The sequence below is a fragment of the Pleuronectes platessa genome, chromosome 3 (assembly GCF_947347685.1).
Source record: "Pleuronectes platessa chromosome 3, fPlePla1.1, whole genome shotgun sequence".
Lineage (NCBI taxonomy): Eukaryota > Metazoa > Chordata > Actinopteri > Pleuronectiformes > Pleuronectidae > Pleuronectes > Pleuronectes platessa.
Window position 1 is genome coordinate 6319398 of NC_070628.1, and position 24118 is coordinate 6343515.

Consider the following 24118-nt stretch of genomic DNA (forward strand, 5'->3'; position numbering starts at 1 on the left):
TTTTATCTATTAAACCTTCCTTCTCTCACTTTGTAGCATCTTCAGTCATGTGGCTGTTCTGACTTTGAGTATTACATTATTTAATATTTATCTATATTATCGATCCATGTGTGTCTGGTGCTTAGACTGAATATCAAGTAGACCACACGTCTCCACTTTCCAATGCAATATCCCAGATAGAAACACCATCATTGCGTATATGAAGCTAGAGTCTGGGCCGTAGTGATCGGGGGTGGAGCCGTGGTAGTGACATCCAATACATGTGCTCGACCAATCATGAGTCAGTCTTAGTTATCAATCAAGACTTTCAGTCGGTATATATAGCACCGAACTAATTAAAACCAAATTTACTAGAAAAAGCAGAAAAGCATCTTTTTACTTTGGTAGATTACATTACATTACATTACATGTCATTTAGCAGACGCTTTTGTCCAAAGCGACTTACAATTAGTACACTCAACATTTATGAGGGGCCATTTTGGGGTTAAGTATCTTGCCAAGGACACTTCGGCATGCAGATGGGGAAGAGTGGGGTTTAAACCGGCAACCTTCTTGTTGAAGAACGACTACTCTATCCCCTAGGCCACACCGCCCAACTAGATGTCCCAACTACTAACATGGAGGAGGTGGGGTTTATGACCTATACTCCAGCCAGCCACCAGGAGGTGGTCGAGACGCTCTGGCTTCACATTTTCTAGAGAAATCAAGTCGTTCATCTTTATAATCAGTCTCTGGTCTGTTTCATCTCCAAAGTCTCATCCTCCCATCCCTCCCATCACCTGTTACCATGGCAACGTGCAGAGCTCTCACAGCGGAGGATGTCAGTTGCTCTGTTCATGTCTGTGCTGGTATCAGAACAACGTATGTTAGGTTGATCATGAGAGTGACTGAGGGTTGAGTTCCCTCCGCAGCAGGATGTAGGTTCCCTCCCTCTTCCATCGCCTTCCTTTCCCTCGGAATCTCAAGGGGACGCGGTTCAGGCGCTCTCGTCCTTCTCCCACACACAGCAGCAGAAATAGTCACAATGGATTTTTCCTTTTTTATCATCAGCACAAGATGGTTGCCACATTGGAATGATTGTATATCAGACTTTGGATACACTGACTGAATGATAAGGATAACTTCCTTGTTGACTGTGGCACTTTCACGGGGTTAACTGGCAATAATAAATATATACTTTTATACCTCCATTTACTGTCTTAAATATTATTTTCATTTATTGCATTTCTATTAATTTTGTTATTGTATCTGTTATTTGCACTATTTAATTCAGTATCACCATTTTATCCAACAACAAAATACCGCTACTTTAAGTTCTATGAGATTGTTTAAATGGTCCTTGATATAATTCAATAAAAAGAGAATTTAAAAAAAGAACCTATAAGTTTGAGCCTTTAAACAACTATAATTATGTGGGCTATTACTACAGAGACTGATAGAAATATCATAAGCTTTGCAGGTCAATTTTTGGACCATTAAACACTTTGACCTGATGATGGCGCTAGATGAAACGTTAAGGGATCAACCAAGCTACTACAGGTCATGGGATCAGCACGGTCACTTTGCCTTGTCCTTTACTGAAAGGGACCATTTTAGTTTTTCAGTCTTTCCGTTGTTGAGATATTTGGTTTCTTTCACTGAGGAAAGTTTAAAGATAATAGTTTTGTGCGCTCCAGTACACAGAGGTTAATGAACTTGTGTTTGTGTTGCCCACAGCTTTGAAATATGACATAACTAGAAACAGAAGCTGCTGTTACAGAAAACTGTAAGATTTCAGAATGTTGTGTATCCAGCGAGTTAATATCCATATTTATATATATGTACATATATGTTGACAAAAAAGAGAAGGCTCCACTGTTAAGAGGTAAAACTTTATTGGGGTTTTGTAAGAACATGGAAAAGAAAAGACTGAAATGCTCAATGGAAGGCACGGACACAATCACAGCCAGAGACACCACTGAGTGCCATTGTGTTTACAGACCAGCAGCAGCATCCAATCTAAGGCAGACAACCACACCAGACATGTGCTTTTAACTTCTTTCAAACGGACAGGACAGTATTGTGCAGACCTTGAGTCAGGCGACTGTATTTTGGTGCTTTTGAAGTGTGCAGTAACGAGGGCCTATCCAACACCTCCTTTTCATTTTGTTCCTCCCATCGTAGCTAAATATGTTTCAAAGATCCTCTAACTCGTCCTCTCATTTCATTTCTTTCCTCCAGACACATAAGTAAAAAGCAAAGAGTCATATGAGGAACCAGGAAGACCTGATTAGATCTGGTCTCAAAGGAAAAACCTCTGACCTGAAGCTTTTTAAACACATGTGCTTTGAAAACGGAGGGAGGAAAGCTGGATCGTGCACATGCGGAAACCATTTTAGATCCACCTGCCATTTCTCTTCTCACAGACTCAAGACACTTTTCATGGTTACTATGTTTTTGAAGCATCTAGCGACAAAGAAAGCATTATATACAGCAGCAGCACTGTCACCAGTGACCTCCTTCTATCTGATGTGCGTTATGCATTGCAGTTTAAAAGAGAACAGGAGATGGAAGCAGCGTAAAACAGCCAGCAGCACATTTAACACCAGAAGCTTAGATATTGTGAAATATGAGTTATAGCATTCTCCACCAGTAGTTACCACAGATAGGCACAAATAATGACAGTTATCGTAGTGAAATTCATCAGGTTACAGTTGTTGTGTCTATTTGACTGGAATTGAGACAATTAATGTGCGACCGCACCGTGAATCGTTTATCAAACACGTCAGAACATCGAGAAATATTCAATCCAAATCTCTGGTGAAAAGCCCGGTAAGAAGAGACCAATCGTTTAGGAAAGAGAAAAAATCAAAAATAGGCAACGACTTCCAGTTTATCAGCTCCAGTTTCAACCACACGTTCATCCAGACCAATTCACAATTACACCCATACAAAAAAAACACAAAAAAAAACAGCTACCTACAGTATCGATCAATTTGAAGCATTGTCGTGTGAGATGGTGGAAGTCTGGGCTGTGCTTTCTCAGTACTCCCAGAGGGTGGCGCTGTCCAGGGAGTCCACGCTGGCCTTCAGCCCCCCAGCGTGGTCTCCTTTCAGGTACTTCCCCCCCAGCACGCGGATGGCCATCTTGTTGAGGTCACAGAACTCAAACAGGAACTGGACGGGTGTGGAGCTGCTGCAGGCCACCGCCGTGTCGTCTCCAACGCACCAGTACTTCCCCTGAGAGTCTGGAGAAACAACACACACTTAGAGAAGCCTGACTCACACAGTGTTGCGTGATGTCTGCATAATCAGCCGTTAAAACTCAGATGGAATTTTCATTTAAATATATTTGCTGTATGAACGACCGTTTGCTGTGCTGCTGAATGTGGTTTCAACCCAGGAGTGGGTTGTTGGTGATGGAAAAACCTGAGCTACATCTTTAATGCAAGGATGCTAGTGTCTCATTATCAAAACATTTAAGTAGAAGCAATTAAGTGATAGAAATGAAAGCAACTCTTCATTCAGTCTCTGTGATTAAAGGAAAGATGCAGGACTCGTAACGTTCCCTCAGGATTTAACCTAAACGGTTGATAATGCAAATATTGCAAAAACTTACCTACAGCCCCTTTTTAGATTATAGTGATTCACTGTTCAAGTGCTGGTTGAACTATTTACCTGAAATAACTGACATAAGCAAGATTAAGATGGTGAGAGGTTATAAATGTTGGTTTCAATACACTTTCGATTATTTCCGAATGTGTAGGATCAGAAGAAGATTCCTCTATTTGGCCCAATTTAAAGGATCTGAGACAACACTGAGGTATGGAAGCGTATTGCAGTCACTTGAGAGAAACAATCTGCTCTTCGAAATGAAAAATTATTTTGTTAACTCATGCAGACATGTGAATACCACGTCAGCTCCACCCACCTTTGAGGGAGTACGCTCCGTTGTGGAACTCCAGCTGGAAAACATCATAAGAGGCTCGGTTGGAGTCCAGCGTCGCCATTCCGGCTTTACGGGCCCCGATGAAACCGTGCTCCCCACGGAGGACGATGATTGGCCGGTTGATCAGTTTCATCAGGAACTGTTCGGCTTCACCTGAAGAGACAGACTGAGACGTGTTAAACTTCACGTTTCCACAAAAGGCCGAAGACAAGCAAGACATTTGTGATTAGTTTCTTTCCTCTGAGGAAGTGTCACTGACCTGCGTGGTCGATGGTAGCAGACAGCTGCCCGTTCCTCTTGGCGATCACGTATTTCCCGTTAGCCGCACGCACACACACGCGACCATCACGCCACTCCAGTTCAAAGAAGCTGTTGGCTGATCTATGACACAAACATAAACGGCCTCAATGAGGGATGGCTCTGTGTGAACTAGAGTGTGTGATGCACTGTACAACACGTGTTTGTGTGTTTACTTGGTGGAGGCGGTGCACTGCAGTCCTCCTGCAGCCGTCAGTGTCCAGTATTTCCCAGAAGCGGATCTGAAGGCGCACTTCCTGTCCTCACGGCTCATCTCCAGCTGGAAGACTTCCTGGTCCCCTTCCTCGTCCTGATTGGCTGACAGGTCCATGCCTAGGAAAGTGGGACAATCTGCTGTCAGCTCTCATTTGTCTCTGGAGGTCGTCGTCCTTGTCTGAAACGCTCCAACCCTTTAACTCCTGGAGTCCCTCTGGTGGACTCTTAAAGGGACAGGGCTTCTGACCAGCTGTTAAAGTCGGGTTCACTGATATGTTGTATGATGGCGCCCACACAGGGGAAGTGTCGATACTGAGTCTGAGTGTGAAAACATGTGTGTTGCATTGATTAGTCCAAAACGCTGAGCAGAACGCTGCAGTGCATTCTGGTCTAATGAGGACACGGTGGAGAATTTCATATTTCTGCTTCTTCTGTGCTGAATTCCCAAAGCGTCACACTTGAGACTTTTCATTGGATTGCATTTCAACAGACTGTAAATTCCAAATTAAGGACTTTAAAGTCTTAAATCTTGATTTATAGGTAGAAATGTAGAACATAAATAACGAATTACAGGATAGTTCTGCATCTTAAATACTGAATCATTACACCTTATAAATGTTTAATGGACTTTATACAACTATCAGGTCGACCACTCAAAGAACTTTACACCACAAGCCACATTCATGGATTCACATTCATATTCATACAGCGTCTTTATACTAAACATACACGCACCACTAACAGCGTGTGAGGAGTGTGAAGGATTGTGTGTCTTGCGGACTGGAGGAGCGGGGATCGAACCACCGACCATCGGGTTAATAAACGACCCACTTTACCACCTGAGCTGCCTACAATCAGCCACCTGGTATCAATGATGTGAGCAGTAAGCTGGAAACACTTCACTGACATATTCTTAAATAAAGATATAATAATTTACTCATCCAGTGAACATTAGCATTCATTCTGTCCCTGTAATGACTCTATCTCCAAATCTCTCCTCACCAGGAAGCTGCTACTGTAAAGTGGGTTTATTATGAAGCATTTATTTTTGCTGACAGCAGCTGATGCTGATGCAGGACAATAAGTTGATGAGAGCAGTGAAACGAAAGATGGCTTTGTTGACTACAAAACCCCAAAAGAGCTAAAAGACCCAAAAGTCTGCAGTGGAGCTGAGGGGATAATTCACCATGAGCTTGAATTATTGTTAAAGATGATGATAGTTATATTAATATGTGAATTGAAAGTAAACTCTGGAACTCTCACATCTGGACCTGGAATCTCACACAAATAACGGCCATTATTTTGGCATAGAAAGCAGACAACCTAGCCAAGTGTATGTCCTCTCTTCACCATCCACTTTCCGAATATTTTCTTTTATCACACAATTCGAACGTTTCTCCACATTTCGTTCAATGTGCTCTGCCTCGTTTGCTCTTTGTGTTTACCTGCAGGTAACCAAAGCCTGCTCGAACGTGATTGGTCAAACTAGAAATGGAAACCAGAAGATTTGTGTCCCCAATTTTTGTTTTCTGTTCATAACAATTAGTCGTAAATCTGTGAATTCCGTCACCACAGACTTTAGAAATAATGATCTTGCTCTTTAATAGAGAATGGGCGTTGGCCACGTTTGACACCAAAATCCAATTTTGCCATGAAAATGCTTGTGCATGACCAGAGGGATCTTTCTGTCCTGTTTGTTTTTTGCAGGATGAAAATCATGGAAACCACAGTTTGTCTTTTGGAAGGAGAGAAAAATTGTGATGGTTTTACTCTCTCTCTACAGCCTGTAACACGTTTATTACCATCACGGGTATAAGTTCAATAAAGGAGCAGGTCATGGGGTCACTGCCCCCGGACACTGACAGACTATCTCCCTTCTTCCACAGTCCATCCCTCGTGGAATGCACACACACACACACACACACACACACGCACACACCACGCAAACACACACACTTCACAGGACATTACTTTCGATCTTTTTTCTGGAGACTCACTCCCTCAACCTAAACCTAAAGTTAACTTAATCCTAAAAGCACGTCTTCACCTTAAAATGTAATGATCCACTTCCACGACATTGGGACTTGCTTTTTCGTCCCTATGAGGAGGACAAGTCCCCATAATGTGACTTTGTTAGGTCCCCACAATGTGAGTAATACTTTGAGCGCACACAAATGAAAGCATTTTGATTGCATGAACAAAATACTGCCAATGATCAGTGGCAGCACCGAATGAGAGCGAGCAGCGTTAAGACAAAGAGGTTGCATGTGGCACGAAAGGACCCACATTCCGCAGGACTGCCTGAGTCACACCTCCCTCTCTGTGGCCTGCTTTCTCTTCTTTTCCTCTCCTCCACTGTGTCCCCGTTCTGTTCTGTTCCTCAACAAATCCCTCCTCGTTCCCTGTCCTTCCCAAGTCTATTCTGAGGTAAAGAATGATGGATAACTGCAGACTGGGAGCTGACCCTGAACCAGCAGCCACAATGCAGGGGTAGAATTACTGCAGGAGAAGAAAAAATGTGAGGCAAGGCACAGGCTGCATGGGCCGAGAGGAGGGAGGGAGCGAGTGAGAGCATGGTAATGAAAAACACATGGTGTGTGGGGGGAAATGAAGAAGCCTCTGATTCCACACACACACACATACACACACACACATGCACACACACCAAAAGCCATGCAACAGCTGCTTGTGGTGTGGGCCCAGTTATGCAGTGACTTCATCAGCATGGTTAAATGGTGAAATATGATTTCTGTCCTCATGTGTATGTGTGTGTGTCTGTGTGAGAGAGAGACAGTGTACGTGTCTGTGTGTGTTTGTGTATCTCTCTATAGCTATGAGGGCCAATATTGTATATTGAACACCATCATTGTGAGGACATGTAGTTTGTATGGGGACATTTTGGCCTCATTTAAGACATTTGGTTGTGTTAGTGTGTGTAAGTGTGTGTGTGTGTGTCTGTGTGTGTGTGTGTTCGCGCGCACGGCCTCACCTTGCCTCGTGGACACGTTCCTCTCGTTGCCTGCAGTGAGCACGACCTGCGCGTGGCTGCGCTCCAGGCCGAACAGCTCATCCTTCCCGACGCGGCCGCTCTTCCCGGACTTCATCGTGCCGGTGGGGCCCCCGGGGGCCAGGTAGCGGCCGTTGCAGTCGCGGAACGCCACTTTCCCGGAGCGGAACTCCAGCACGTAGCCGGTGTCCTTGTCCGTCTTGGTGGCCAGGGTGCCGTCATTGCGCAGGAAGCGGTTGTCGGAGGTCTCCAGGTGGTAGCGCTGGTCCCGGTACACCAGGGTCACCAGGGAGTCCACCCCCCAAGGCACGTCCCGGTTGATGGACACCTCCTGCCCCTGTGCGCTCAGGTGGGCGAAGCGCTTGCGCGCCAGGCTGTACAGGTTGACCTGCGGGTGCACGGCCAGGTGCACGCTCCATCTCTCCGCCGGCGACGCCGTCTGCGCGAAGCACGAGATGCGGTCCTCGCTGCCGCCGAGGAAGCGGCCGTGCGGCTCGGACTGCAGCGACCAGCGCCCGTCCTCGTGCGCGGTCACCACGAAGCGGCAGTCCCGGCCGCGCGTCTCGCTGTCCGCGGTGACGTTGCCGTCTTTGTCCGTGGCGAGGTAGCGGCCCAGGTGGGAGAGGAGGAACACCGCGCTGCCGTCCTCCCCGGTCTGCTCCAGGGTCCACGTCTGCTTCTTCTTCAGGCTGCCGGCCGACGCGTTGATCTTGAAGCCGAAGGTCTCCGCCGTCAGGTACTTGCCGCCGCAGTTGACGAGCCCCAGAGGGATCCGCAGCACGTCCCCGTCCGACATGATGGTGCGAGCAGGAGGAAAGAGGAGAAGATGCTGCGCTGGAGGAGGAGGACGGAGAGAGTGGATGGACGAGGGGGGCGTCTGTGGGAGGGACAGAGAGAGAAGGGGGGGGGGGGGGGGGGGGGAGACAGAGGGCTGTGCTGACTGATGATGAGTGTGTCCCCTGACTGAAACACACACTGCCTCCCAGCACACACACCCCATATACCAGCAGGGAGAGGAGCTGCAGGGAGATTACTGCAATTTGCTCAAATTACCCTGCAAACCCCATCATAAACCCACACTCATCTAAACCACACTGATCCAAACTATGATTCGTCACTAATTTCCCCCAAAACTTTCCGTCCCCCTAATTGTGCTCAGCCTCACTTCCACATGGATAGAGCCATTCACCATCTGACAGACCACTGCTTGTCTGCAGGGCCCTGCGTGTGCTGGAGCTGCTTATGAAACACAGATGGGAAGGTACATCTATCTGGTCCAAGGTAGAATATATCGGTCCATGCTTTCAGACATGCACACAACTCCAGATATTTTCCAGAATAGTTTCATATGTGAGAGAGCAAATGGCCGAGTCAGTTGCTCCGGATATTGTGGCTGCTTTGATTACGCTTCTAAAACAAGTCGGACGAGGAAGTGTAAGAATGTAATTATAACAGAATCAAAAAGAGAAGAGAAGATGTAAAAGCTGCTTTCAGACATGGATTCAACTCTGGAGATTCTCCGGAAGTTCCTCTGGAGGAGGTGTATGAACGCAAATGTCCGAGTGAGAGACTCCGGAGAAAAGTCCAGAAGTCGATTTGAGAACAGAGCAGGAGATCCTCACCGTGAGCTAGCAGGGGGAGAAAGTCCGGACCCAATTCTCCGGAGATTCTCCACAGGACATGTCTTGAAAAACAGCTAAAGACGTCAACTTGGAAAGACAAAGAGATTCAAGAGCGGTGACAAGGGCTGACACAGGTGTTGATGTGCTGTAAACAAAAACAGATGATTTCCGCAGCGGTATTTATATGTCATGTCCTGCTTCCTATACCCAAGCCTCGTCTGGATGCTCTGGACATTTTCCTGTTGTCGTGAACTCATCTGACCTTCAGCTGCATGGCTTTCTGCACATTTTTTAGAGTTCATGTCCAGAAGAAGCTTATGTATCTTTAGATCTCCTTTGGGAGGCATAGTTTAAAAGTAATGCTGACCAGATCAGTTAAAAAGATCTGGAAGTCATTAAAAACCAGTGTTTACCTCCAATATTCGATAAGAAAACTTAGTTAGTTTGGTGGATTTGTTACAGCGGGTTCTCTTCTGGCTCAGGAAGCCGGGGATCATGGGTAATATCCATGATCCCTTCAAGCTTCAAGAGCTCAACACACAAAAAACCATATTACATGGACACAGTAAAAGTTGTTGCTTTAACCTTTTGTACAAACAGTTTCGGTCCTTTTCAGTTTCAAGACGACAACGTCTTCGTCCACAAAGACCCAGTTTGGTGCAGAGGAACTCGAAAGGCCTGGATGAATGGGAAAATACAGAAATACAACTGTATGTCACCCTCCCTGCTGCAGACAGCAAGCCTCTTGACTGCTCCTCTCTCCCCCCCGCTGCCTTCACTTGCCCCTGGTGACATCTTGTCATGAGTGCTGTAGGGTGAGAGGTCATGTCTGCTGATGATGTCCCCCCCCCCCCCCCCCCCCGACCCTGTGTTGTCTCTCTTTCTCTCACACATGACCTCCTCACAGTGTGATGCAACACGTGCACGACACCAAGTGATCAAACTCTGCTGGAGGTGCTGCTGTGTTTGAAAATGGAAATCAAACTGTCCGAACTCAAAGTGTGGATTTCTGTTTTCAGCCTCACTTGTTTCCTGCTGACCTCCCTCTCTTCCTTTTCCACTCTGCTGCTCTGGTCTGCCCTCTTCCGTCCTCCTCCCCCCGGGCTCCGTCAGGCCTCCTCCACCTTTATTTATCCTGGAGAGAACGTTGACGGGCGTGTGTGCTTATCTTTTCCTCACGCCTGTAATATCATAACACCAGCAGGGCAATGAAAACCCTGTGAGAAGCCACTTTATCCGTTCACGTCCATATTTCAGCTGCTTTGTTTCTCCTCCTGCAGCCGTCTAAACAGGAATTGTGTAAATGATATATGATATAGAGGCTGTGAGAGCTTATCTTCTTAAGACACATCTTTATGAAAGATCTTTTTTCATGTGATGTTTATTGCTTTTATTATCTGTATCTTTATTATTAGTAATTTTATTCAGATGGTTGTGAGTTTCATATTATTTGTTGTAGAGCACTTTGTTACTTGAATTGAAAAGTGCGATACAAATTAAGTATTTTTTAAATTTTATGTGAGTTTTTGTGTTTTTAGTGTTTTGTCCAACAAGCTTTATCTGCTTCAGACAAACTGTTGAGTTCTGTTCCCTCCAAACATTCCTTGATTTTGTAAAAACCGTTAAAAAAACGAGGACGGTTGGTTGTAACTTGAAAACACACAAACTGTCTTCTCCCTGTTTTTTTTTGTGAGAGGAAAAACTTTACTGAATCCAGAAAGACGGGAAAGGTCACTGCTGGTGAATTTGCATAAGTTTGCATGTGCATCAACATTGTGTCAATAGTCATGGGAACAACTGACCTTCATATCCTGTAGGTTGTGTGAGGCTTTGTGTGCTGATATGCATGTTTTGTGTCAATCCAAGGGAAGTTACAGGTGGGACAGTTGGGATTACTTATTAGTTGTAATGTAACAAATAAAAAATGTCTGGTGATAGCTTCCTGAATACTGAGGTTTTCTGTTTGTTTGTTTTTATTTTAATGTCAGCTATCGGCAAAGCAATACTAACTTTTCGCTTTGGTTTGAGCTTGAGTGAGTATTTTTTTGTTTTTTTCTGTTTAATTGATAAAGTTATGAATCGATAACCTGCTGAATTTCTGTGTCCGGAGGAAATTAAACTTTTGTTCATTCTCTTGCCTCTTTAACTTCTCATTTGTCTTATTTTCTACAATATCTTAAAGACATTTCTCTTATTGCTGTCAGTAAAACTGTAGTGTAAAGTGAAATCTAAGTGTATTACATAGGTTGGCCGGACCCTCTGTAAGTAACAGATCAGAACAGTTGTGTTAAACCCTGAATTCAGTGGTTGTGTGAAATGTGAAGCTGTATTGGTGGATAACTGTATAGACGAGATATGATATGAAACATCTTGTAATTTGTAAGTGATGAAAACTGAAAATAGAGAATTAAATGAAAAAGAGAATTGTGTGAGTCAAACATACAGGGGAACAGTGAGTGTGGACACAAGTGAAACTGTCAGGGCTGTGAACCAGTGCTGGGACTGGGAGTGGGACTTGACCTCTGCTTGTTCTGGGATTCAACAGACAATCTGGAGGCCAGGGCCTGGACCATAGACACTTTATAAAACCTGGACTGATGCAGGATGCAACCATGCAACTCAGATCAGACCTCATCGCCCCCATCTGGATATTCAGAGAACAACAGCAGGGACCCTGCTCCTGCTCCAGATGCTGTCTGACCGAATCAGGAACTTTAAATCAGCCTCATTCTAAACATAATCCACTGAACACAAACAGAAAAATGTATTAAGTTTAAGTCCAACCTTAGAAAAATAGCCCTGCTTGAATCATTTCATCATTCTTGATGTTTGTTCTGATCCAAGCAAAACGTTACTGTCTTTCAGATCCTGTTAAAACATCAATAATAAATGTGTTGTTTGAGTTCTACTTTTGAGACAATATGTGAGAAAACAACTATGGGAGGCATAATAAAAAAAAGTTATTTTAATTTGAAATGCTATGTGATCTAAGTGTGTGTGTGTGTGTGTGTGGGGGGGGGGGGGGGGGATATCTCACTTTTATTCTGCATTATTATTCTGGATCTTACACGACATGTCTTTGTGTACTTTTTTGGGGGGGTTTTGTGCAATGTAATGTCCTGCAGCTGCTGTAGCACTTTGGCCCAAGATAAAAAATGTGATCTGATCTGTTTTACTGGATTTTATCTCATCTGTATGAAAACTGACAACTGCACGAGATGAGATCTGCAATGAGTTTATTTGGCCTGAACCAAAGTATGCTGGTCTGCCTGGCGGCGCGGCTGAGGGGGTCCACCACCTGAATAAACAGAATACGATCCAGTAAGCGGAGGTCACTGCGTTCTCCCCACAGTTTGCAGGGTGGAGGATAATGTGAGGAACAATGTAGATGGAGAGATGGGCAGAGAGTGTTTCCTCATCATCTGTATATTCTGCTCATGCCCATAAGCAAGGCAGATCAGACCTGAGTTATATGTTGATATATCTGCTGATAAAGACAGTTTATGGGCATTAACCATATATTAACCAAGTATTCATTGAACCTCTCTCATCAGCTGCTGCCTCGTATCTTTCCAGGGGCCCAAAAGAAGAGTGGGAATGGAAAGGATGATGGCAGAGGTTTAATCAAAGAGGAGAACAAATGATTACTACAGGAAGTAGTGGATAATGAGGAGCAAGACATGAGAGGTATAGGAACCTCAAGCAAGAAGAATAAGAGACAGGATGCTGCTGCAAATGTAGTTGCACACCTACGTTTTAATATAAACTATAAATACAATTACAATATGTTACAAGTCAGATGTAATATATGTTTATGCAAATGTATTGTTCATGCAAAAAAGTATGGAAAACCAAATAAGGAAAATAGGAGCAGGACGATTTAAGTTCCAAAGTAAAGACATTTGAAACATTGTATCATATTTAATTGTGTATATATATATATATATATATATATATATATATGTGTGTGTGTGTGTGTTTTTGTGTGCAGTAATCTTTACATGTTTAGTTTTTTAACTAATAAGCGCTGTACACAAAGCACAGGATTGGTCTCAGGTGTCTCCTTCACTTTCCCTGTTCCTCGTCTCCTCCTCTCACGCTATTGGAGAAGACGAGACACGACCCCGCCTACTTGTAGCTCTCCACCAATGAGCGACGTGAAAAAGCAAGTCTGAATTGAAGAGAGGGCGGAAGGAGTATTAAGACTCACCCCTGGGCTGCGGTTCGGTTAACAACACAGTCAAGCTAAACGAAGCCACTGGTTAGACATTTCAAAATAAAACTTCTAGTGTAAAACGAGTGGACATAACACTATATATATATTCAAATTTTCTTGAATATAATCATCTACAATAATGTATAAAAAACACATTTATTAAACTTAACGTAATTTGATACGAGTTAGCCATCTTCTTGAGTGTTTGCTGCTTTACGATGAAAGAAGCGTCGGTCCGTTTCCTGTTCCGCTCGCTGTGCTCTCGCCAGCTTGCCGCGTCTCTTCAGCAGCTGCTCGCCTTCATGGTTGCTACAGACTCGTCTCCAGCGCCGAGGTGAAAACACGGAGGTTCCACCGGGTCCCGGACGCGATGGTTACCGGTGTCTGTCCTCCGTGTCCCCGCCTCGCTACGCGGAGACTGCGCAGAGCTGTGGATGCGAAGTGTGGCTGTCGTAGCGTCTCTTTTGTTGCCCCGTGTTTTTACTACTGCTGTTAGCGAGAGGTGTGAGTGAGTGTGTGTGTCTGTGTGAGTGTGTGTGTGTTTGTTTGTGTGTGTGTCTCCGGAAGAGACGATGAGAGGATCACACGCAGAGAAACACAAGTTTTCAGACTTAACGTGACGATGTTTAGTGAAGCTGGTAAAATGTCTGTGGAGGCGAGTGATGTCCAGACTGATGAGGACTGCGACGAGCTGGTGAGTCTTCAGCTACTGGTGGGTACTGGTGGTGACTGGTGGATACTGGTGTTTACTGATGGTAACTAATGGAGACTGATATTATCTAATGGATACTGGTGGTAACTAATGGGAACTTGTGGGTACTAATAGTAACTGATGGTAACTAGTACTAACTGATGGTAACTAATGATTCCTGATATTAACTAACGATTATTGATGGAAGCGGCCGATAACGAATGGTGACTAATGGAAAGTGATGCTAACTGATAGTTACAGATGTTAAGTGATGGGAACTTATGGTTATTGATGGTAACTGATGGTAGCTGTCAGCTGACTCTGTATCTTGTTGTTCCCTGACTGTTTCCTTCTTAAGTTGAAGATTGAGTTTAAACATTGATGAGCTTGAAGTGGTCACGAGAACAGTTCAGTCAAATCCTTCTTTTTTTAAATATTGATAATTGCTAATTATCACGATAACTATCAGGTTATTATTTATTTTTAACTTTAAAAAATGATTTTCTCCTCCAGAGTCAAGGCTGTGGTTTTAATGACACTTTAATGTTGCATTTATGATTGTTTATATGATCGTTTAACACGCTGCTGTGATCCCATTTCCCTCTGATAGGATAATAAACCTGACTCTCCTCTCTCCTCTCTCCTCTGTCATCTGTCCTCTCTCTTCTCTCCTCTCTCCCTCCTCCTCTCTCCTCCCTCCTCTCTCCTCTCTCCTCTCTCCTCTCTCTCTCTCTCTCTCTCCTCCTCCTCTCTCCTCTCTCCTCTCTCCAGGATGGCTTTTCATTCTCGGCTGATATTTTGGAAAAGGTAACCTGATCCACTCCGATTGTTGATGATGTCTCTGTATGTTTTGTTTCTCTGTTGATATCTATGTTCATAGAGATTTAGTTTATTGCACCTTTCCCTCTGCTTCAATCCCTCGGTTTTCTCCTCTTCCAGATAACAAGCAAGAAAAGATCTTCTAGGAAGCCTCCTTCCCCGAGTAAGACCTGCTGAGCCTGAGACTATAAACAGACACTTTGACTTTTACACTTTCTAAACTTCATGATTGTTAATATACGTGTAGGGTCACCATACCTCTCCAGCCTGAATGTGAACCCCAGGAGAGCGGCCGTGGCAGCCTGGAGACTACCCAGGGCGTCCCTGGGAGACACCAGAGGGGAGGCTGCTGGGGATAGTGGCTCGGCTCTTCTCACGTCCCTCAGCAACGGTCACGGTAAGCACCGTAAAAAAAAGGGCAGCTTAAACCCTGTCTGTCCTCAGGAGGGATGGCTGGAGGAGAGATTGATAGAACTGAGTGTTTGTTCAGCTGATAACTGGTGTCCTGCTCAGGACTGATGATAAGCAGCTCCGCAGGTTTAATAAGAAATATCCCTTTTGGATTGATCCCTCTGGACATTGACCCTAACATATTATCTTCTTATAAAGTGGTTAGGACTGATCGAAGAATGCATGGAGGACATGACAGCTACCTCAAAGGAAAACTAAACATCTTGACTGCACCCTGGTGGCAGGTTTCTGTCATGTTAGGTAGTTTCTTATCCCACTGATGAATAATACAGGTGCTAATTTTTCAGTAAATTTGGTTTTAATTAGTCATTTGATGCTGTAAAATGGGATTAAACATCATGATTGATAGTTGATAGTAGATGGACATGGAAAGACTCCTATACGGATGGAAGTGGAGAGTTTCTTTAATCTCTAGTTTTATCTACAGTCTCTGCTACACACAGTAATGAAACTGCACAGACCCGTTAAACCATTGAATCCCTCCATCTCGCTCTTTTTTAGATCTGTCTCCTACGCTAAGATCCGTGTGCGACGTCACACCAGAGCTGCTCAAACAGACCTTGAGCTCCAGGAAACACAAACATCTCCACTCCGCATCCGTCGGTGAGAGAATGTGTAGGAGTAACAGTGGCCAGGGTGAAAGTGCAGCTAGCTGAGGGGCGGGAGACAGAAGCAGAAATTGACGCAGCCTCATCCTCATCAGCTGTTTCATTCACTGCAGAGTGAAAATGTAACTGAAGTGCGATCCGTGTTTAACTGTCTCCTCGTTTTTTGCCCGTATGTGTTGCAGGCTTTACCGTCAGCCCAGGTGAACACAGAGAGAAGGAGGACATGTACGATGAGATTATCCGTCTCAAGAAGGTATGATTGATAAGCAGGTCACTGACTACCGGCCAGGTCCAGTGTGAGATTCTGTACCTGACTCTGACCTTTGTTACTCTGCAAAAGGGAAAGGGGGTTAGAAGCAACAGCGCCCTCTGCAGCCACTCATAATGAATGATTCTGCTGTTTCATGTAGAAAACAAAAAATCCCATCAACCTGTGCCCCACTCACTGAACTGAAACACAACTGAATGGTGGATCTTACCCATAATCCCACTTTCTAAATGTTGACTTTAACCTTTTTGCTTCTTCTTTAATCCCTTGTAACGTCTGCAGAGTCTCCAGGCCCAGAAGTCTGACAATCAGCAAATGAAAGCAAAACTACGCCGCCTGGAGGAAGATAACGCCAAAAGAGAGAAGCAGATAGAAGAACTGCTGGATCCCACTAAAGTATGATATTTAAACTGCTTCTCATTTTTGTCACAAAAACTTTAAAATTCATAAACACATTAACAAACGATCTCTCTCCACAGGGATCAGAGTATACTCGCAGTTTGGTGGATAAGAAAAGAGAGGGCAGTGTGGTGAGTGGGTCCAGACTGAAAGAACCAGAGATTACTTATAGGATTTAACTTAAACAGGTTAATGAAAGTGATTCTGTCTGTAAAGGTTCTGAACGGTCTGAAGCAGAGAATTCTGAAGCTGGAGCAGCAGTGCAGAGAGAAGGAAAATGCCCTGAGGTAAAAATGTCTTCCAATCTTTTCATCAGTCCATTCGGTGGATGTGTGAAGCAGCACATTTATTTTATTCTCTCTTATTCCGCAGTAAACTGCAAAGTGACCTGAGGACCACCAACCTGGAGGAGCTGAAGATCACAGTAGAAACCTACTTTGAAGAGGTAACATCAATGCATCTAGGCACATTTCAACTTTTTCATTATTTCTCCCATCTGAATATAAAAGTAAAAAGATCTTCTGGAATGTTACCGTGTATAGACTTCAAAAAGCAGAACACCTGAAACAACCACCAGAGAAAGAAAACCATGTTGAAAATAGATTTTAATGTTCAAAGAGTGACTCAGCCACTGCTCTATGTTATCCTTAATTTACTTTGGTTACAGTGTGTGAGCTAAGCTGTGGAAATGGATTTCTCACCTAATGTGCTTAATGTTGGCCTCGTCTTTCAGATCCAGAGACTCCGGACGCTTTTAGGAGCTGCAGAGAAAAGGTATACGTCAACAAAGACACCAGCAACATGCTTAAGTATCATTTCAGTTCTTTCTGAGTGGACTTTTTGGAATCACAAGAAGTTATAAAAGTGGTGCCACTCTCAGCCTGAGACAGGAACTCTTAAATCCTGACATTTTCCTGAAATTATCTGGAGGTGAGCCGGATGCAAATAACTGAGTCAGTTGCTCTGGTTGTGACTTTGTTATTGTTTTGAGTGAATGTACGTTAAATTATTCAAGGCTATCTAATAAGAAAAGGTGATATAAAATAACACCTCAGCACTTTATACAATCTGCAACAAAAACAATGCACACTTGATATTTTGTTTATAAGAGGCAATTGATCTCAGGATTTGTGACACGTTTAAAAATACTGTAATCTGCTGATTTATTAATTGTGTCTCTCAGGACATCTTCATCTCTCTCTGTCTCTCTCCATCTGCAGCAGTCGGGCGGAGAGTAAATGTTCCCAGAGGCAGCAGAAGACTTTAACCTCCACGGTTCATCGTCTGTCCGAGAACCTGAAGCAGCTCCAACAGGAGAACTCGACTCTCAGGGAGGAGCTCAACACTGACAGTCCTGCTGGAGGAGTCAAAGGTCTGTTTCTCACACACAAAACCAAACTGACCAAGAAGAGTTTTACTTTACATCCACTCCCTTCGTCAGTTTCTAGTTTGACCCTCACAGGACCTCCTCTGAATGTGACACCTCTTTACTTAATTCACCTCCGCTTCCATGTTCTGCTGTGTGGCAGAATGTGAGATGCATTGATCCAAAAGAGTAAAGTCTGGATAACGTTGTGTTAACTTAAATGTGTTATAGCTGTACAAGTTGTTATGTGAAAACTGTTCTGAAAGCTGGAGTCAATTTATAAAGTTTAGAAAAATGCATTTCACAAACAGGAAAAGGACATTTTAATATTTTGAGATTTATATATGCATTATTTTATTTATATATGCATTATTTTATTCAGAGGAATATAATCAAATGAATTTCACACATTGATACTTTAGTTAATAGTTTAAGCTTTCAAGATTCAAGATTTTTTTATTATCAAATGCACAACAATAACATTAAGCAGTCGCTGGCAGTGAAATGCTTGGGTCACAGGCTCTCTTCTAGCAATGCTCAAGTAATTACGACCTAAAAAATAAAATAGAAATAGTATAAAATAGAATATCAAGATTTAAGATAGAAAATAAAGTATATATATATATAAACAGCTGAAGAGAAAATAAAACAACAATAGTGCAATTTGTGCAATGGTTTCATCTCATCTTTAATTTGTTGTACTGAAACACATCTACTTCTTTTTTTACTTTAGAACAAGAATATATCATTAATTACAGACAACAATAGAACAATGTGTATTGTGTTGAATGTGTGTGTTTGTGTGGTTGTGTTTCCCAGGTTACAGTGAGTGGAGTAAGCAGAGGCTGCTGCGGAGGCTGCTGGAGCTGGAGAAGGTGATTTGAAACTGTTGTTCTCATGTAAACACTCGACCTCATTTGTTTCTGACTGAAGCTTTAAAGTTTCCAGCATCATCACGTACAAACTCCTCTCTCCTCCTATCAGAGGCTGCAGGACACCAGAGGCCACACCCAGCCAGCCAACAGCAGCATCCGATTGGATCAGGAGGTCCAGGCCACGCCTGCTGATATTCCGGGGTTTACCATGGCAACAGAGGCAGTGGTCTCCGTGGGAACGATGACTGAAGAGGAGGAGGAGGAGTTTTCAGATCTGAGAGAAAACCTCGGCCAATTGGAGAAGGAGAAGTTTGAGCTTCATGAGAGTCTGACAAGTAAAGAGTGAGTGAACGTTAACCTCCAGTCAAAACACTGAAGAATCCAGATTCACAGAACATACTAGTGAAAGAACAGGTTTAACATGAGTCACTGAGGTTATGATTATTAAAGCTACTGACTTAAGTTTGGACTGTAAACTGTATTTGTGTTTCTGTGTTATTTCAGTGATGAACTGACACAGCTGAAGACAGAAAGAGAAGAACTGGAGAAAGAAACAGAGCGATGGAAGGAGGAACAAACACATGAACGTGACAAAGAGAGACAGCAGCATCAGTACGTTTGACTTTTATATCTCTCCTCCTCAGGGAGGCTCCGTGCGACATCTTTATATTCTTAATATTCTGCTGTTATGTTGCTGTTTTCATCAAAACCTTTCTCAAAATATTGATATTCAAATGATTTGCATTTGAAACAGTAGCTTAAATAGAGAATTGTTCTTGTTCCGATTGTAGAGATCACAGCTGATGCTTCAGTCCTTTAGAGACTTTGTAGTCACATCATAAATGTCCCAGATACACAGTTGCTGTTGTCCACCTGAGAGTTATGTAAATTATGGTTCATTATATAACATCCAGGCCATAAACTGATGTGACTGAAGGAGACCTGGCAGTGTGAGTGATGTCATAATCAGTGCCATAGATACATTAGATCATAAAGAAGAGTTTTACATACAGGCTCAAAAGACAACTCAACTCAAGTCAACTGGAAAAATAACCAGATCCACATTATGTTGATATGCAACTGCATCTCATCCCATTATAGGTTCCCTGTCCAAAACCTGTATATTTAGTTCCAAACCAGTGTCATACATTTTGAAAACCTATTAACTGTTAGAGGACAACTACTGTGGCTGCTAGTTGTGTTATATGTGTGTTTATTGTTTATGTGTGTGTCTCTCAGACAGGAGCTGGAGGAGTTGTTGGTGAGGATCCAAACTCTGGAGTCTGCCCTAGCCGAGCTTTCCTCTCCCTGCGCCACAACGGCAGTCGACCATGATGACGATACGGGCAGATCAGGTCTGGAGGAGGGAGAAGAGATGGACGCCCGAGTTAGAGAGATGGACGGTGGTGGAGGTGAAGAGACGAAAAGGGAAGAAAGAGAAACGGCAGCAAGCATCACCCCGACAAACTTGAGGGAGCACAGTAATAGGGTATGAAACACACCAGGGTTATGTAAAAATAAAATGATCGATGTGTTAGAGAAAGACTATTTAAGAAAAGTCCAGGCACTTTGTCTCAGATTCTTCTTTCTGTCTCCATCTGTCCACATTCTGTCTGCAGGACACTGTGATGCTGCAGTCTGCATTAAGAGCTCATCTTGTCAGAGAGTCACAGCTCAAGAACCTGCTGAAAGAAATACAGGACAAGGTTATACAGACACACAGACACACACACACACACACACACACTCACTGTACAGCAATAAAGCAGTGCAATAAAACATTGTTTCTAGCCAGCAGAGGGCTCTTGAAACCATTCCCTGTGAGCCTGCTGAAATCTACTCGCATGATTTTCCCTCTCTATCTCACCCACTCAACCTCTCTTCTCTCTTGTGTTTCGCTCTTCTCCTTTATCTTTTACTCATCTCGTCTTTTTCAGACTGTGGATGCAGCGAGCCGCAGCGATGCAGCTTCCCCTGTGGGTGGAGACATGGACGTGGTTGCCTTGACGGTGCTGCAGTCTGCGTTCAGGGGTCACCTGACTCGCTGTAGTCTCGCAGCAGAGAGGTGACTCATTTACATCCAAGAAATGAAGAAAGTAAATCAATCCACACAAGCAGAACATAATGCAGTGTTGTGTACGTGTGTTTATCTCTTAGCTCAGGGTTCTCTGTGCCTTCTCCAGTGGGAAACCGGTTGCCCACACTTGTCCCGAGAAGACCTCGATCAATACCTGGCAGAACAGGTAAGGTTCAGACATAAAGTACTTTCTATGTCTCTGAGTCGGCAGCAGCTTAAGACTGAGGCATCGTGTTCTCAGGATGTCTGGTACCCTCTTATGAGCGAGACATCTCAGGAATACTGTGAGGGAACCTCCTCAAAGGTTCTCTGGTGGGAACACCATGAGAAATTCCCTTCAAATATGGCGGAAACGTTCACTTGTACTCAAGAATGAGCCGATTCGATTTTGGTGGTCAAAGGTCAGAAATATTTCATAAAGCATTGTTTTGGATTGTTTTTTTCTCATTCATTTGGTTTAAAGAATGAACTAATTCGATTTTGAGAGGAGAGGAGAGGAGGGAATTATATCTGGCACAAACTTGACCTTAGACTCAATGATGACCTGATTAAACTGTAACTTGTTAGTCAAAGGTTACAAAGTCACTGAGACCTCACAAAAAACGTTCATATGCTAGTTATCACTAGATTTAACACGAAAGTCTTACAGGTTAAAGGTCAACTTCACTTTCACATAATTATGTTTTCTGGTCAGTAATTAATGACATAACTCTGCAACAGAAAGGGAGGATGTGATATTTTGTTCAATTTGACTGGTAAGCGGATGTTTACAAGCACAAGGTGGTCGTTTAAGTCTGTGATCACGTATTCATTTTATATTTTATGAACAAATCAAAAACAAACGTACACATTACACAGCTTTGCCCACAAAAACGTTTCTGCTCCCCATTTATTTAACATTGAAAGTATAGAAACCACAAATCAGTCCGGAGTGTCGATCAGGAACAACATAGCATCGCCCTCCTCTCCTCCTCTCCTCCTCTCCTCCTCTCCTCCCCAGCGTTGCTCATCAGTTCTTCCCAGATGTATTTATGAGTGGTTTCAGACTTTGCTGGCACACTGATCTAATTCCAGGGTGTCTGTCTCCTGTTCACCAGCCGGTTGCTCTGAAAGCTTCCTGTCAAAGAGGGATGAGGGCGCTCAGCTGCTCTGTCGCTTCCTCACATGACCCCTGCAAAATCTAAAGCCTCCGCTGCTCAAGGGCTATGCCAGGGCTTCAGTCTGGTTTAATTTACCCTGCTAGGCTTCAATGCCCCTGAACCTCTCACATGGCAGATGAGTGCAGAGAGCAGAGCAGCAATGTCAGCAGTTTCTCTGCATGTTTACATACTGGCTCTCCACTTGATGTGCTCTGGGCTCCACTGTGAGACTTCAGCATCCCCGGTTTTCATATATGAACTCTGGAAAATGTTCTGAAAATCGAGTTCAGACATTTCCTGGACTGTACCTTTCACATATGAAGAACCCATCAGGAGAGTATCTTTTTCACACACATTCACAACAACAGGAGTTTTCAGTTTCTTATCGTTAAAAGCTCTCAAATATCGTTGTCTTTCTGTCTTGACATCTTCGTTTGTGTCTTCTGGCACATTTTTGTTATACTGAGACATTTGTATTCGCCCAGTTTCTTGTCCATTGTGTGTTTAATAAAGTTATCCACATGCCCACTCACTGACTGTGAACTTCCTGGAAATGTTCCTGCTGTATTCTCACACGGGCTTATGTTCCTGAAAATGTCTGGAGCAGTTGACTCTGACATTTGAAATCTCACTGACAGCTCTTCAAATAAATATTCAGGATTAATGTTGTTGGACTTCAGTGCAGATCTGAAAGAAGCTTCATGTAAAAATAGATCACCAAGTGCGTCATCCACTCAGATATTTTCAGTACGTGTTTGAATTGAGCCGTAATGGCTGCATGTGTTGTTTTGATATGTTAAGGTGCCGCGTCCCGCCACGACGATGAAGCGAAGCCGGGTGATGAAGAGGACTCGCCGCTCGTCTCTTACATTCACGCCTCCGGGACGACGCCCACCACAGGTCAGAGGCAGTTCATGTTTCACTGTGTTGTGTCTGTTGAAAGCACATAAAGACTTTAGGTCACCTCCTGCTTTGTATGGGCTGATGTGTCTGCGTGAATATTTAAAGCTTATTGGATTTTCTAACACTGTAATTAAATGTTTGCTGGAGGGAAAAATGCTGGAATGAGATACGTGGTCATGTAGAAATATCCTTTTTTTTAAATCGCACAATACTTCTGTATTCAGTTTTTTAAGGCTAATTAGGTTGAATGTATTTCTTTTTAAGGTGGTAAATCACAAGTTTACCTGTTTATCGGCTGTGTCTCCAAACAGAGCTCCATTTCACAGCCGAGTCTGGAGGAGCCGCCGCAGTCGACTCGGACGATTCTGATGACATCATAGTGTCTCCGTCACGACCTCTGAGAAGCAGAGAAGTCTTAATGTTATAAAGTATGTGTGTGTGTGTGTGTGTGTGTGTGTGTGTGAGAGAGCGAGAGAATCTGTGTGTGTGTGTGTGTGTGAGAGAGAGCGAGAGAGTCTGTGTGTGTGTGTGAGAAAGAGAGAGAGAGAGCGAGTGTGTGTTGGCACTTCTCAGAGCCTAAATATTCTGAACCTGCAGATGAGCAGGAGACGGGGGAGTCAGGGCAGTCTTCTCCTGGGCGGAGGTACACTCACTGCTGAACACCGTTCCAGTTTAGATCTGTCATTGTTGTGATTTATCAAGATTTAAGATCCAAGACTTTATTGTGCTCAACAAAGTCGCTGGCAATGAGGTGTTTGGGTCACAGGCTCTCATTAGGGCCAGATATTCTTAGTGGTAGTTTGTTTTTGCCAAAGTGCCTACTGCATGAACGTTCAAATTCAGATCTGAGTGGTACCTGGATTCATGTCTGTGATCCTGACCGACCGGTCCGGGTGAACCACATCGCCGGTAACTCACACGTTCAATAACTAACGGATCCCACGTGTCACCAAACCAATGTCCTCACACTAATCTGTCTCACATGCTAATGAAACTGTGGCTGATTCTGAGGTATGATCGAGGGATGATCGACCAACTGATGCACTATTGAGCAAAACTGTGAATAAATTATAGATCAGCCTGCTGCAATACTAAACACACAGTGGAGGGAGGATACACAGGGAGTTTGTATAATGCTCTGATAACATGTCAGCAGAGAGAGAGAGCAGGAGGGGGTGGGGGGGGGGCAGTTTCTACATGATGTATGTAACCTCAT

At 43.7% G+C, this 24118-nt stretch overlaps 2 protein-coding genes across 3 annotated transcripts; one reads left to right on the forward strand and one right to left on the reverse strand.

Annotated features, from left to right (window-relative positions):
- Positions 1–1857: 1857 nt before the first annotated feature.
- LOC128436703 (fascin) lies at positions 1858–8244 on the reverse strand. The gene is made up of 5 exons (XM_053418522.1): positions 7431–8244; positions 4402–4558; positions 4188–4309; positions 3911–4081; positions 1858–3227 (listed from the first exon to the last, which is right to left on the reverse strand). The coding sequence occupies exons 1-5, from the start codon at positions 8242–8244 to the stop codon at positions 3022–3024; spliced, it is 1470 nt and encodes a 489-aa protein (XP_053274497.1). The 3' UTR covers positions 1858–3021.
- A 5324-nt stretch (positions 8245–13568) lies between these two features.
- On the forward strand, positions 13569–24054 carry iqce (IQ motif containing E). 2 transcript variants are annotated; one of them, XM_053419422.1, is made up of 21 exons: positions 13569–13980; positions 14749–14784; positions 14917–14959; positions 15044–15193; positions 15769–15870; positions 16058–16128; positions 16426–16539; positions 16623–16673; positions 16759–16829; positions 16915–16987; positions 17276–17316; positions 17763–17914; positions 18728–18783; positions 18893–19125; positions 19288–19395; positions 20023–20272; positions 20403–20489; positions 20721–20848; positions 20941–21026; positions 22801–22899; positions 23214–24054. In XM_053419422.1, the coding sequence occupies exons 1-21, from the start codon at positions 13909–13911 to the stop codon at positions 23327–23329; spliced, it is 2139 nt and encodes a 712-aa protein (XP_053275397.1). In that variant the 5' UTR covers positions 13569–13908; the 3' UTR covers positions 23330–24054. The 2 variants fall into 2 exon arrangements, with proteins under 2 accessions (XP_053275397.1, XP_053275398.1); XM_053419423.1 differs by having other exon boundaries at positions 17766–17914.
- The last annotated feature ends 64 nt before the right edge of the window (positions 24055–24118 follow it).

Excerpts from the sequence above, each read along its gene's own strand:
- LOC128436703 (XM_053418522.1), bottom strand. The coding sequence starts at position 8,244 with ATGTCGGACGGGGACGTGCTGCGGATCCCTCTGGGGCTCGTCAACTGC. Across the intron at positions 4,559-7,430 it reads GAACGTGTCCACGAGGCAAG|GCATGGACCTGTCAGCCAAT; the intron begins GTGAGGCCGTGC and ends CCACTTTCCTAG. Across the intron at positions 4,310-4,401 it reads CAGTGCACCGCCTCCACCAA|ATCAGCCAACAGCTTCTTTG; the intron begins GTAAACACACAA and ends TTTGTGTCATAG.
- iqce (XM_053419422.1), top strand. The coding sequence starts at position 13,909 with ATGTTTAGTGAAGCTGGTAAAATGTCTGTGGAGGCGAGTGATGTCCAG. Across the intron at positions 14,785-14,916 it reads CGGCTGATATTTTGGAAAAG|ATAACAAGCAAGAAAAGATC; the intron begins GTAACCTGATCC and ends CTCCTCTTCCAG. Across the intron at positions 15,194-15,768 it reads GTCCCTCAGCAACGGTCACG|ATCTGTCTCCTACGCTAAGA; the intron begins GTAAGCACCGTA and ends GCTCTTTTTTAG.